This window comes from Bufo bufo, chromosome 5 (genome assembly GCF_905171765.1).
Source record: "Bufo bufo chromosome 5, aBufBuf1.1, whole genome shotgun sequence".
Taxonomy (NCBI): Eukaryota; Metazoa; Chordata; class Amphibia; order Anura; family Bufonidae; genus Bufo; species Bufo bufo.
The window spans coordinates 143,794,888-143,810,930 of record NC_053393.1 but is presented as its reverse complement, the minus strand read 5'-3'; the positions used below and the strand labels follow the sequence as shown (position 1 = coordinate 143,810,930).

Here is a 16,043-nt window from a genome sequence, read left to right as displayed (position 1 = left end):
GTTTAGAAACATTAAGGTAATGCTGGTGGTTTGGAAGGAGTTTTTTAGGTGACAGGTTCCCTTTAAGCCTACTCCATAAATGGTGGATAGTGACTGTATAATACAGGGGATACCCAGCTGCAATGACCGTGATCGGCGATTACTATGATGCCAGTCATTTAATCTCTCAGATACCGTGGCCAATAGCAACCGTGGCATCTGAGCAGTTAGGCAAAGGAAAGGGGCTCCCTCTGTACTCTCATCAGAGCCCCTGTGGTAAAATGGTGGGGCTCTGATCGGCTGATATGACAACCAAGTTTGAATCCCATACACTTCAATAGTATTCTATTGCAGTCTATGGTACAAGTGATCAAATCCTCTAAGAGGACTAAAAATTGCAGTAAATATTTTTTTATGTTTTAAAAAAAATTAAACACAAGAATATAAAAAATTCTAATCACCTCTCTTTCCTAATTTTACATCTGAAAACAAACAATAAAAAATAAACATCATTGGTATTGCCACATCCAAACTAGTAAAATATAAAAATATTTTTCCTGCACGGTAAATGCTGTTACATGAAAAACATAAAATGTGCAATGCACTGTTTTCTTTTTCTCACCTTGCCCCTCCCAAAAAACTGATCAAAACTTTCTATGTACCCCAAAATAGTAGCGACAAAAATTATAGCTTGCCCTACAAAAAACAAGCCCTTATACAGCTCTGTAGGCAGAAATATAAAAAGTTCTAGGTGTCAGAATATGGTGATGTAACAAATTTTTATTTTTCAAAGTTTTTTTTTTTTTTTTTTAATTAGCAAAACTATATGTTTGGTATCGCCGTAATCATAATGATCCACTGAAAACGGCCTTAAGCTGCTTTCACACAGACAGAAGAACACAGAACAGGTGCAAATATTTCCATTATACCTTAACTCTGTGTAGGCTCCACTCCTGGTTTTGGGTCAGAATCACTGATGGAAATCACTGACCAAAAACTGCCTAAACACTGGTTGTGTGAAAGCTGCCTTGTTCTGCAAGGATGTTGTACAGTTAGCAGGGACATTGATCGTTGGTTATTGTCCCTGACTTCTTCATTCCTGAATAGACAGTGCTCAATAAGCGCATACTGTATCAGGAAGCTGCATTGCCGCTTCCTGACTCCCACATTCACACAGTCAGTGTTTGATCAGTGATTTCCATCAGTGATTGTGAGCTAAAACTAGGAGTGAAGCCTACACAGACATAAGGTATAATAGAAAATGTTGCACCTTTTGTGTGTTTTTAACCCATACCTAGTTTTGGCTCACAATCACTGATGAAAATCACTGATCAAACCCTGACCAAACACTGACTGTGTGAAAGTGACCTAACTGCACAAGCTGCTGCGTCTTAGCTGATGCACATCAGCAGTTCAGTGAGGCTCAACAGCCTAAATACAATCTCACGGGACTGTAATCCACCTGTAAATGGGGCTAACATACTAAAATGTAAGCCCCAGTTACAGGAGAAATCAGTAATAAAAACTATACACCACACCACAGCTTCTAGCCTCGCCCCAGGCGACCATGAACTACATATCCCCATATATTACAACGATCGTTATAGAAAGGGGACATCATTCTAAAATATGTTTTAGTTGAACTTTGTACCATTAAAAGTCATTTTTTTCCTTTGTTTACATTTTCCCGGGTATAAAAACTAAAAACTGAAAACTGCTAAAATAAAACTGACATAAAAATAAAGCCCTGTGTAGCACCAAAAAAGGTGTAAAAATAATTTACATAATCAAACAGGTAAAAATAATTATGGTTCTCAACGATGCATGCACTAAAAAACTGAAAGTGTGTCTGGTCCGAATGTGGGGATTTAATAAAGGACTGGTATATACATATGTGGTGAGGGGGTTACACAGTCAACCTGATGTTTTTACTGCCTCTGTTGCTCTCTAAAGAAAGCCACCTGGAACTTACGGTTGACAGTAAAAGGAGAACATGATCACTGATCACACCCTTGGGAATCTGCAGGAATGGTCAGCAATAACTGCTCCTTCTGCATCACGGCTGCTCAAACAAAAGCAATCTGTAGGTGCAAAGTCACTTGGTAAGGAAGGCTGGTTCTGGTTCTGCCAAACTGAACTGCAATATGGACAAGGTGAGAACACAGTAGCTGGATTTGACTCTGTTGCGACGGGCTATTATGTAGGAAAGCTATTTATTTTTTTTGTAAAGTATGTGCCCTCCTGTAATGTTACTTTCTCTGTAAAGCTGTACAGGAAAAAAGCACTGGTAAAAAAGTCATGCAAAAATATCATTAAAAATGCCAACACACATTGCACATGAATTTTTTTAAGTTGCAAAAAACAACAAAGGAGGCCTATATGAGAAAAATGCCAGACACCGAGCATGATGTGATTTAAAAAAAAAAAAAAAGGACAATGACCCAAAAAAACTCATCTCAAGGGTGAAAAAACACCACTTACGAAAACACCTGTTTGTCTTGCATTTAATATTTCCCATAGACTTTCAGGCTTTCTAAGAAGTCGTGTGCTTAGGCATAGTTCATACATACAGTGGGATGCGAAAGTTTGGGCAACCTTGTTAATCGTCATGATTTTCCTGTATAAATTCTTGGTTGTTACGATAAAAAATGTCAGTTAAATATATCATATAGGAGACACACACAGTGATATTTGAGAAGTGAAATGAAGTTTATTGGATTTACAGAAAGTGTGCTATAATTGTTTAAACAAAATTAGGCAGGTGCATAAATTTGGGCACTGTTGTCATTTTATTGATTCTAAAACCTTTAGAACTAATTATTGGAACTCAAATTGGCTTGGTAAGCTCAGTGACCCCTGACCTACATACACAGGTGAATCCAATTATGAGAAAGAGTATTTAAGGGGGTCAATTGTAAGTTTCCCTCCTCTTTTAATTTTCTCTGAACAGTAGCAACATGGGGGTCTCAAAACAACTCTCAAATGACCTGAAGACAAAGATTGTTCACAATCATGGTTTAGGGGAAGGATACAGAAAGCTGTCTCAGAGATTTCAGCTGTCTGTTTCCACAGTTAGGAACATATTTAGGAAATGGAGGACCACAGGCTCAGTTCTAGTTAAGGCTCGAAGTGGCAGACCAAGAAAGATCTCGGATAGACAGAAGCGACGAATGGTGAGAACAGTGAGAGTCAACCCACAGACCAGCACCAAAGACCTACAACATCATCTTGCTGCAGATGGAGTCACTGTGCATCGTTCAACCATTCGGCGCACTTTACACAAGGAGATGCTGTATGCGAGAGTGATGCAGAGGAAGCCTTTTCTCCGCCCACAGAACAAAAAGTATCGCTTGAGGTGGGCTAAAGCACATTTGGACAAGCCAGCTTCATTTTGGAATAAGGTGCTGTGGACTGATGAAACTAAAACTGAGTTATTTGGCCATAACAAGGGGCGTTATGCATGGAAGAAGAAGAACACAGCATTCCAAGAAAAACACCTGCTACCTACAGTAAAATATGGTGGTGGTTCCATCATGCTGTGGGGCTGTGTGGCCAGTGCAGGGACTGGGAATCTTGTCAAAGTTGAGGGACGCATGAATTCCACTTAGTATCAGCAGATTCTGGAGACCAATGTCCAGGAATCAGTGACAAAGCTGAAGCTGCGCCGGGGCTGGATCTTTCAACAAGACAACGACCCTAAACTCTGCTCAAAATCCACTAAGGCATTTATGCAGAGGAACAAGTACAACGTTCTGGAATGGCCATCTCAGTCCCCAGACCTGAATATAATTGAAAATCTGTGGTGTGACTTAAAGAGAGCTGTCCATGCTCGGAAGCCATCAAACCTGAATGAACTAAAGATGTTTTGTAAAGAGGAAAGGTCCAAAATACCTTCAACCAGAATCCAGACTCTCATAGGAACCTACAGGAATCGTTTAGAGGCTGTAATTTCTGCAAAAGGAGGATCTACTAAATATTGATTTAATTTCTTTTTTGTGGTGCCCAAATTTATGCACCTGCCTAATTTTGTTTAAACAATTATAGCACACTTTCTGTAAATCCAATAAACTTCATTTCACTTCTCAAATATCACTGTGTGTGTCTCCTATATGATATATTTAACTGACATTTTTTATTGTAACAACGATTTATACAGGAAAATCATGACGATTAACAAGGTTGCCCAAACTTTCGCATCCCACTGTATCTGTGGTAGTGAAGCATGACGTTTTAACTGCATCTTTGCTGCATCCTTGGTTGCACTTTCACTAAAGAAATGTCCCTACATCAGCTCGAATGCAACCATGTAAGCCTCCCTAGCAGCGCCAAAACCTGGCAGCAAACTGTTCTATTAAGGGCTCATTCAGATGGCCGTATGCTGTCCGCAAAAATGCAGATCCGTTTTTTTGGTGACAGTTCAGCATGTCTGCAAAAAAACTGATTGCATTCCGTTTTTTTGCTGATCCATAGACTTGAATAGTGCCATGTCCTGATTTTCACTGACAAGTATAGGACATGCTAAATTTTTTTGCTCAGTTGTGCAATGGAAGAAAAGGGCCCAATAGAAATGAATAGGACAGCATCTAATCCGCCAAAAAACGGATCCGCCTTTTTGCGGACAGCATACGGCCGTCTGAATGAGCCCTAATATAAATATTCTTCTACTAGAACACTATCTACCACATGATGGAAGGACAAACTAAATTAACCATGGGTCTTTTCCTTTACAAAGTTAATGTTATTTCAACAAGTCTGTAGAAACGCAGAACAGAATTTATATTTATTTACAGCTAATATGAAATTATCAATCCAAAACTCAAATTTAATGCTTGAAGAGAAGTTCATTCCGTTGAGCTATGCACTTAAATTAGTAGTCGACAGTCATTCTGTTTCTTTTTTTTTCACAACAGATTGTGGTGCTGAATTTACATGAAACATTAAGGCCTCCTGCACATGAACGTGTGCTGCCCGTTGCCGTATTGCGGACCGCATTTGCGGATCCGCAATACACGGGAGCTGTTCTGTGGGCATTCCGCATCACGGATGCGGACCCATTCACTTCAATGGGTCCGCAAATCCGAAGATGCAGAATGGTGCGGAACGGAAGGACGGAACCCTACGGAAGCACTATGGAGTGCTTCCGTGGGGTTTCGTCCCGTACTTCCATTCCGCAAAAAGATAGAACATGTCCTATATTTTTGCGGTACGGGCGGATCGCGGACCCATTAAAGTGAATGGGTCCGCAATCTGCTGCAGATGCCCCACGGTTGGTGTTCGTGTATTGCGGTCCGCAATTTGCGGACACTGTCAGTTTTTCATGGCCATTTTGCACCAGTGTGTGCATCCATTTTCTGGCCGTGTGTCAGTTTTTAATGTCCGTTTTGCATCCGTTTTTCATGTCCGTTAAAAACAGACATGAAAAATGGATGAATTTGATTGGCAGTTATTTCTAGACCCACTCTTCTGAGAACACCCACAGGATGGTAGGCCCCCAGCTAAAATAATGTCCCCCATAGTGTAGGATTTTTTTTGTTGCTGCCCCAGCTTTAATAATGCCCCCATGTATGCCCCCAGCTAAAATAATTTCCCCCATAGTGTAAGATTTTTTTTTTTACTGCCCCCAGCTTTAATAATGCCCCCTATTTTGGCCCCAGCTAAATTAATGTCTTCCAAGGTATAAATAATTTTTTATAGTGCCCCCAGCTTTAATAATACCCCCATGTAGGCCCCCAGCTAAAATAATGTCCCCCGTAGAGTAGGAATTTTTTTTTTTTTTTTACTGTCTTCTGCTTTATTAATGACCCCCATGTACGGCCCCTGGTAAAATAATGTCCCCAATAGTGTATGATAAAAAATTTTTACCGCCCCCAGCTTTAATAATGCCCCCAATGTAGTCCCCCATAGTGTAGGAATTATTTTTTTAATGTCCCCAGCTTTAATAATGCCCCCAATGAAGGGCTCCATCTTAAATAATTTCCCCCATGGTTTAAATAATGCCCCCATAATGGCCCACCACATTTTTTTTTTTTGTTGATTTAAAAAAAAAAAAACTCACCTTATCCACTTGCTTGCGCTGCAGCAGTCTCTTCTCTCTTCACTGAAAGGGACCTGCCGAAGGTTACGTCACCACGCATATCGCAGGTCCTTCGGCAGGTCCTTCTCAATGAGAAGAGACTGCCGCACCGTGAGAAATTGGATGAGGTGATTTTTTTTTTAACCCCTCATGTGTAAAGTGTACCTGTTTTTAACGGCCGTTAGACGGGTGCACTCCTGTCAATCAGCCGTTAAAAACGGTGCCATTGACTTCAATGGGTCCGTCTGACCGCGAAAACGGCCAAAAATAGGACATGTCCTATTTTTGGACAGTCGCTATTCACTGGCCATTAAAAGAACGGACATGTGAATAGCCCCACAGATTTTCATTGGTGCTAAAAATGGCCGTGTGACAGCCGTTACTTAGACGGCCGTCACACGGCCATTATTCACTGTCGTGTGCATGAGGCCTAACATTTAAAGTATCACTACCCAAATGCTGCTTGGGTACATTAAACACAGGACTTTCACTGTTTCATTACTGTATACTGGGCTGTAAAGAGATTAATATAATCCTCTGTATATAAGTAAACAAGTTAGAGAAGGTCATTTATGGTGATTTTTGGAAACCTGCAGACTTCATGAACAATCATTATGCACCCAACACACCTCCATTTCTGAATAAATAGAAGAAAAAAAAACTGTTACCAAGAAAAATATCCACGTGTTACAAGCAAAGGGGATTTATTTTCAGCCTTCTCCTCACCTGCACACTAACACTGTTGGGGAAGTTGCAACTGCCTTGCATCTGAATTTGGGCCAATTATCCTGGCCTGGTTAAATTAGAGAGTAGCTGTTGATTGCCAAGCCTTTAAAAGTCCAGGCCTTTTGATTCTCTGGTTGCTGGAGATAGCGTATGCTCTGTTAGTTTGTTTCCAGATTCTAAGTATCGGTCACGTACTGAAAGTTGGGCTGGTCAACCTATTAGGGAAAAGGGATGCCGAACCAATCTTGCTTGCCGTCGGCCTCACATGCTTTCTGGGGGTGGGCTATTTTAACAGGCAGCTGCTGGCCACAATTGTCTGTGATTGGTATTCTTGACTCACTAGCTAGTTTGTGACAGATTGCCTGTTTTTCAGACTTTTTCACTGTATTCTGATTTGGTCTCTGATGTGATCTCCTGGTGTTTGTTATTTGATCTTGTTTGATGTTGGTCACGGTTTGGTATTAGACTCTGCTAGTTTGTGACCTTGCCTTTGCCTGCTGACTTTGTCTCTGACGGTTATCTCCTGGCTTCCATCTGCTATGTTTTTGACTTAGCTTTTGCATTCTGATCTGTTCCTGGTTTTGTCTGTCTGGTTTTGAACTTTTTCTGTCTGACTACTCTTTCACCTCATTAGGTTTAGGCTCCAGTACTTCGTCAAGTCTGGGACTATCACCAATTTGTGGGCTGTCATTTAGAAAAGATCGTGCAAGTAGGTAGGGACAGTGGTGCAGGTGGAGTACAGGGCTGCACTGTTCCCTACCCTTCATGGCAGTATCTTGTTCTAGTCTACTGTGTTAGTTCAGTGTATCGTGGGACCTGTGGTCCTTAGACCTTTCATTGCTGCTAGCACTGAAGTTTATTGTCTATTATTTCTCTGAGGTTCAGTTACTGTCTGAATTGTTTTTTTTTTATTTGTCCTGGCTGTCTTGCTGGGTTGTAATATAGAGCAGCGTCGGTTGAGAATAACTGTTACAGAAAATGGTTGTGAAAACACAGTGCCAACTAACCAGTTTGACATTTGGTTAGTCCTGAGGGTGTTATCCCTGCGGTTCCCTGATTATCACCCTTTAACCCCTATACAGGGATCTGGTCTTCACTGTAGGGGAGCCACCAGGCTGCTAACACTTGGAATAGTCCTGGAGTAGTTGGCAGTACAACACAGGGGTCAAAGACTCCAGTGCAATGCACTAGAGGCACAGGAAAGGCACACAGACAGAACCAGGTAGAGAATAGGCTGGCAGAGTACATGTGAGACCAAGGCAACCACAGACAGAACAAGACACACAGAATACATACAAATCCATGGAACAGACACTGGGGAATTGCAAACAGAACTTAAGTCAGAATTTAGACATGAACAAGCACTGAAAAACACAAGGTCAGGCCTGTTTCTCACCAACTTTGTTTGAGACAGTTGTTATGCAACTGACTAACATCTCATTTTGGTTCTGTTATCAATTTGCTTAGTCCAGTCTGAGCTGGAAAGGGCGTTTTGAGTGCAATGCCTATTTAGTTTCTGTGCCTCTTTGCCAGGTATAGCGATTTCTAGAATCCTGAATCGTAGTCCACTGACTTTGTTTGAAAGCATTCTGCGATTTGTGGTTCCACTGCCTTATTATTGTCTGTGTTGTAGTTGTGTGTCTAGTGGCACATGAAAATAAGAGCTCGCCAAAAGTGTATCACAGGTACCACTCCTATGTCTGTTCACAGCAAACAATCCGGCGCTTGGGAAATAGAAACAAAAAAACAAATCCAGATCATGATGCTAAAAACGACAATCTTTCTTAATCCATTAGAAAATGGCACAACAGTGCATTAAAAAATGATCCCATAGTACTGTTGACGTGTTTCACACATTACCTATGTAGCACACTCCCGAACCAATAGTAACGGGACCGGATGTGACATGATTGTAACAAAATCACCATAATTATAATTACTTAAATTAACAAAACATGATCTCAAAGAAAAATGTCTCATATAATACAAAGCAAAATGTCAGTTTAGTAACAACACAAAAGATCAGTTTTCCAGTTTATGCCCCTGGGAAAACATGAGATTAAGTATCCAAAAAGTTTCTCTTTTAAATAGCGCATATTGCCAGTTACCTCCACGGGGTGGTTTATTAACCATTTCTAGGCCATAAAAAGAGAAGATATTGGATGTATTCCCATCATGCCACTCAATAAAGTGTTTTGCAGCCCAAGAAGAATTACTTAGTTTTTTTTAGCAATATATGACCAAAGTTTTCTGGTCGTACACCCTATATATCTCAAATCACATGCAGAGCACACAATGGCATAGATACGATGTGTACTGTCACTATTCCTGAACAAGTTACTTTGGAACAATTTATTTTTTTATGTTGTAGTGAAGCTTCATTGTTTAGATGTATATTTGCATACATTGCAATGATCTCCTCCACAGGGAAAAATCTGTTTTGGGATAGCCACACCTTGCCTCTCCTCCTTGATTTGAATGTACCGGGGGATAAAATGTTTACTAAACTTCTACCCCTCCTGGCAACACAATTACAACCCTTGTTTCTCATCACGATACAGGATGGGAAGATAACCAATAGAATATCTTAATATCTCTTGTACCTTTTAAAGGGTTTCTGTCACTAGAATTTTCACTATTAGGCCTCTTTCACACTTGCGTTGTTGGGATCCGGCATGCACTTCCGTTGCCGGAGGTGCCTGCCGGATCCGGAAAAACGCAAGTGTACTGAAAGCATTTGAAGACGGAACCGTCTTCCAAATGCTTTCAGTGTTACTATGGCACCCAGGACGCTATTAAAGTCCTGGTTGCCATAGTAGGAGCGGGGAGCGGGGGAGCGGTATACTTACAGTCCGTGCGGCTCCCGGGGCGCTCCAGAATGACGTCAGAGCGCCCCATGCGCATGGATGACGTGATCACATGGATCACGTGATCCATGCGCTTGGGGCGCCCTGACGTCACTCTGGAGCGCCCGGGGAGCCGCACGGACGGTAAGTATACTGCTCCCCCGCTCCCCACTACACTTTACCATGGCTGTCAGGACTTTAGCGTCCCGGCAGCCATGGTAACCACTCTGAAAAAGCTAAATGTCGGCTCCGGCAATGCGCCGAAACAACGGTTAGCTTAAGGCCGGATCCGGATCAATGCCTTCCAATGGGCATTAATTCCGGATCCGGCCTTGCGGCAAGTGTTCCGGATTTTTGGCCGGAGCAAAAAGCGCAGCATGCTGCGGTATTTTCTCCGGCCAACAAACGTTCCGTACCGGAACTGAAGACATCCTGATGCATCCTGAACGGATTACTCTCCATTCAGAATGCATTAGGATAATCCTGATCAGGATTCTTCCGGCATAGAGCCCCGACGACGGAACTCTATGCCGGAAGACAATAACGCAGGTGTGAAAGAGCCCTTAAACTGGCTGACATTAGCGATGTGCTAATGTCAGCTGCACCTAACTCTGCTATTCTTGTGATTATTCATGCCCCCGTTACTGCAGAATTCTTACTTTTATAGTATGCAAATTAGCCTCTAGGAGCAGGGGGGCTTTGCTCCTGCACCTAGAGGCTCCGTTCTCCCAGCTCATTACACACCCTCCAAGTTTTGATTGACAGGGCCAGGCAGCGTTCACATCCTCCTGCCGGCCCTGTGCGCTGTGGAAATCTTGCGGCATCAGCAGGAGCGGTGAGGAAGCTGGCAGCCGACGAGCGTCCTTCCCTCACTGCGCCGAATACTGAACGGCGAGAGATTTTCACACCGCACAGGGTTGGCAGGAGGATGTGAACGTTGCCTGCCCCTGTCAATCAAGACATGGAAGGTGTGTATTTAGTTGGGAGAACGGAGCCTCTAGGTGCCCCCCCCCCCCCCCCAGAGGCTAATTTTCATACTATAAAAGTAAGAATTCTGCAGTAATGGGGGCATGAATAATCACAAGAATAGCAGAGTTAGGTGCAGCTGACCTTCGCACGTCGCTAATGTCAGCCAGTTTAATAGTGAAAATTCTAGACTGTATGCAGTAGAAAAACTAATCTACTATCCATATTTTGGAGGGCATTACATCCAGAGATGAAAGTTTTTCTCTAGATTTTTTGGACTATATTGCAAGCCCTATTTAATACCCATTTGTATCCCCTTTTTAAGTAATCTATATTACATTACTAGACTCTGTTGGAGAAATGTACGTTCATCTGAACAAGTTATTTTAATACGACTATATTCACCAACTGGGATAGAAGTAATAGTATGACATTGGTGGAATGAACAAGCTTGGAGGATAGAATTGCTGTCAGCTTCCTGAAGATAGAAGTGTGAACACAGGCCAGTTTGTGCTCTATTATTTTCATGTGTTACTGTCACGGTCCCGCCTGTGACAGGGACTAGAAGATAGAGGAGACTGGCTGCACGTGATTGACAGCCCCTTTGGTTTCACTTTTCTGTGTTGTTGCTGGGGATGACCACACCTCTTGTCTCAGGTGTAGCTTAAGTGGCCATTCCTTCTCCTCTATTTAGTCTGGCCTCACCCTTCATGCTATGCGGTTGATAGCTCCTTGTTTGTGGAAGTCCTGGTGTTGGTTTCTTTCTGAGTTCCTGCTCATCCGCATACTTCTGGAAGTTAAGTCTATCTTCTTTGCTGTTTTTCCCTACCTACTGATATTAGGCCTGAGGGAGTCTCCTATTCCTTCATCTGGGAAGGAATAGGCCATCCGTGTCCTGACACTATCTGCAGGGCCCTGTTAGGGTGAGATTGGGCTTAGGTTCCTGCGTATGAACATTCCTACCATCAAGGTCTGTTCATACTGATAGCAGTCAGGGCTCGGCGTAGGGACTCACTAGGTGTGACCATTGCCCTTTCCCTAGGTTCCAAGCCTAATACCTTTTCCCTTCCCTTCTGTGTTCAGTGTGGAGTGTATTTACCACACTGCGCCGTGACAGTTACTAATGACCTTGTTACACCCGTATTGCAGTGTACTGGCTGGATTTCAATTACGGCTCTGGACTCCCATATGTTCTATATATATTAATATGGATTTAAACAGTGCTAATTATGGACCCGAGGGCACACAGTCTGAATTGGTGTCTGCAGATGGATATCGTACATGGAAACTAGTACAGATTTTGAATCTACTTCCGCCCAGTCAACAAATGTGAGTGAATGCAAAGATCTGTTCCAGTGTTTGGAGAGAACCCTGACAAATGAACTTAGAACCTGGTGGGACTTTAACACTGTGTGCATCTATATTGATCGCAAGATGATAACGGGCCTTCATTTGAAAAAACTCCCTACTACCATCTACTCTACGAATTTTCTGACATCTAAGAACAGTATTCTATCACAATGCTCCTTGGACCTCATGCCACTTATCATTTCCCAAGAAGAGATCAAGGTTAAAGAGTACAAGCAGGAAATACAGGACATACTGTTCCATAAGTTTTCTGACATATCAGAATTTTCCTCTTTTTTCACGCAAAAAAACGCTTCAGTTTTGTCCCCATTGTCATTGTCAATGGGGACAAAATATAACTGAACACAACGCTCCAAAATGCATTCCGTTCCGTTTAGTTGCATTCCCATACCGGAGAGCAAACTGCAACATGTTGTAGTTTGCTTTCCTTCCTGGGATGCGGAGCAAGACGGATCCGGCATGACCCCCAATGCAAGTCAATGGGGACGGATCCGTTTTCTCTGCCACAATCTGCCACAATAGAAAACGGATCCGTCTCCCATTGACTTTTAATGGAGTTCATGACCAATCCGTCTTGGCCATGTTAAAGATAATACAACCGGATCCGTTCATAACAGATGCAGATGGTTGTATTATCAGTAACGGAAGCGTTTTTGCTGAACCCTTCCAGATCCAGTAAAAAAGCTAGTGTGAAAGTAGCCTTAGAGACATCAATTACACAAATAAAAAAGCAAATATCAGAGGGATCTGTTGGACTATGGAAAAGACAAAGTCTTTACATGGAGACAGGATTTACGGAAGTCACCTAAATCTATCCTAAAAAAAAGAGCTAATAAAATCCAACGGGTTCTGGACAAAATAAGGATATGCATGTGAGCTTTTCCTCCTCTGAATTGGAATCATACGATTTCTCAGATGGGGATGATTCTTTAAAATCAAAGTCTTTAACATCCATCCAAAATATTCATATTACAAGAGCTTGTTCGGATGAACGTACATCTCTTGCAAGATAGGGCTTGCATTATCGTCCAAAAAACTAGAGAAAAACTTATATCTGGATGTAATGCCCCCCCCTCCCCCCCAAAAAAAATAAAAAATAAAAAATGGATAGTACTGTAGAATAGTTGTTTCTATTGCATACAGTCGAGAATTTAGGCAGGTACAGGAGATATTCTATAGATATCTTCCCATTATTAGATCCAGATAATATCACATCACATTTCAGTCTATAAATGACCTTTCTCAAGTCATATCTGGTGAAGTATGCAGAGGGGTATGACGGTTGGACTCAGGATGAAGCTTCTAGTAAATCTGACTATCTTGCATCTAAAACTTTGTGCTATGGATTCTCTTGTCTGATGTTGGATGGACTAAAGAATCCTTCTGCAGAGCACCTGTAAGAAGGAACTGTGTGTGGTGCTATCTTTTATATACATACAACCAACGAACTTGTAGGTCCCTCAGGAGGTCGCGACGCTATATACAATATAATGTAAAGTTCAAAGATCTCTAGGACCTAAGCGTGCGTTTGCACACCTCTCTGACTGATATAATATAAAACATAAATCTTTATTGAATACTCTTAAAACTCTTAGAACTCATTACAACGTGGTTAAAATTCCTCAGGATTAGACAGGTGGGGATGTATGTTTTTACATTATGGATGTATCCCTCATACAGATACACTGTATTTCGGTGGGGTGCCGGATCGTTTCTCAGGTCTATCCCCCTTTCCTAGTTAATTCTATCTATAATCAACTATATGTTTTCTTCCCCTCTGGGATCCCTGCCTCTCTAACCTGAACTAAAAGCTATTCCTGCATCCCTACATGTTTCCCCGTTTAGATCGGCGTCTTCAGGGGATGGCGTGCCGTACCTCAGCATATATACAAAATATTAAGCATCTTAATATTAAGTAATTTTTTTATGAAAATGAAATATAAATGAATACCCCTACAAGAAAAATATTTTAAAAAAACTATATGTGATCAAAAATGTTACTTACTTGATGATTCAATGAGTTTTCATTGTCTATTAGCTGCTGTTTTTCACTCAGTAAGTCTCTGTACAGTTTTTTACCATTCTCAATCTGCTTGTCGGTGTTCAACAAGTCTACGGAATATTCGGCCCATGTTTTCTCAGAGTTGCTTAAATTATCTCTGTTCATAGTTTGAAAGAAATAAATCAGGTTAATGATACATTTTTCAGGTTAGTCCGTGTATAGCAAAATAGCGTGGTATTGTGTTAGCCAGAAAAGTCTAGGTGATGCTAAACACTTTTGCATTAAAAAAGGCAAAAGTATTATAGCGGTGATACCTTTATTGGCTAACCAAAAATAACTAATAATAACCACATAACCAAAAATAACCAACACCTTTTTTGTTATCTAGTAAAGTTATCACTGCTATAATACTTTTGTCTTTTTTTAATGCAAAAGTCTCACAGGTTAGGCCGTTAAAGCTCTGTCCAAAGTTAAAAATCTTGTTTGTTGGTGTTCAAATATGACATAAAGCACCTTAGTAATTTATTTTATTCTCAAAAAACTGCAGGTATCGCTCCATTTCAGCCGCATTCACATACAGTTTGCAGTTTTTTTTAAAAGCTGTGACGTTCCAGTGGCCGGCCATTTCCTATTGCTCTATGTGCTGGTGATGAGTATGAAGGAGCTGGCTGTCTGGCTTAATTCAATTATTTATCTCCCAATCAGCTGTCACAGGGGGCTGGCTTAGTTAATAAACTAAGTCAAACAGAGAGCTGCTTCATCATGTAACTGGTCAGGTTTCAACACCCAGAAGGGGGAGGAGAAAGCTCTCCGGCGACCGGAGTCTGAGTCAGAACATCGCGTCTTATAAGCAAACCTCAGTGCAGCTGAAATGGCACAATACCTGTATTTATAAAAATAGCAGTATATTAGTAATTTGCATTATGTCACATTTTAATAAGGTAAATCAAATTAAATCAACAAGTTAAACAGGTTTTCCGACATTTTAATACTGATGACCTATCAGGTTATCAGTATCTGATCGGTGGGGGTCCGACACCCCGGCGATCAGCCGTTTCAAAAGGCACCGGCGCTCCTGTGAGTGCTGCAGCCTTCTCGCAGATACCAAGCACAGCGCCGTACATTGTATAGTGGCTGTGCTCGCTATCGCAGCTCAGCCTCATTCACTTCTATGGGCTGAGCCACTCCTAGGTCACATGATAGATGAACGTATCTTCACTGGCCTAGGAAAAGCTGTGAGAAGGCCATGGCGCTACTGCAAAAACTGCTGCCTTCTTGAACAGCTCATCGGCGAGGGTCCCGGGTGTTGGACCCCCACGATCAGACACTGATGACCTATTCAGAGGATAGGTAATTATTATTAAAATGTCAGAAAGCCCTTTTAATTTAATTAAATCAAGTTTTGATTTTTTTTGCAGTCGGAAAACTCATTTAAACTTACCATGCATGTAAAGAAAACTGTTAAGGGTGTTGTTCCCTCTTACAAAACCTGCTTACAAACAATGGAGCTGTATTTTAACTCAGAAATACATATAATATTATTAAAAAAAAGTATGAACACATTTTGTGGGACTCTCTTCACTAATCCCTTGCTTAAGCATCCCCACCCTGGAAAACCAGAACCCATAAAGTGCCCCAAGTGTTTTCGGAGTCTTGCAACAACACTGGATCTATCAAGCATCCACTCCATGTAAGTATTCTCGGTGATCAGAAGATAAACAAATAGTCCTCAGGATAGGTCATCAATATCAGATGGTCGGAGGTCTGACTCCTGGCACCCTCGCCGATTAGCTGTTTGAATGAGTCACAAAGTTTGTGCGTCCTCTTCACTGTTTACCTGCACACAATCTAGCTTGTAGAAAAGGGACGAGCGGTTGTAGTTACACGGCACCACCATACCAATCTAGACAGTGTGCAGTAAAACAGTGAAGAGGACACAGCGCTCACACGAGCGCTGCAACCCCTCCAAACAGTTGATCAGCAGGGGTGCTGGGAAGTCGACTGCTACGGATCTGATTTTTATAACCTATGTTGAGGATAGGTCATCAATATCATCACACTGCACAACCCCTTTAAGCCGTGT

At 41.7% G+C, this 16,043-nt stretch overlaps 1 protein-coding gene across 3 annotated transcripts in view; it reads right to left on the bottom strand.

Annotated features, from left to right (window-relative positions):
• CCDC178 (coiled-coil domain containing 178) overlaps nt 1–16,043 on the bottom strand; it is a 461,614-nt gene that overhangs the window by 374,723 nt on the left and 70,848 nt on the right. For all 3 annotated transcript variants that reach the window (XM_040433387.1, XM_040433386.1, XM_040433388.1), the window contains exon 8: nt 13,964–14,117. In XM_040433387.1, coding sequence (XP_040289321.1) covers nt 13,964–14,117 — 154 coding nt within the window. The remainder of the gene's footprint in view (nt 1–13,963; nt 14,118–16,043) is intronic.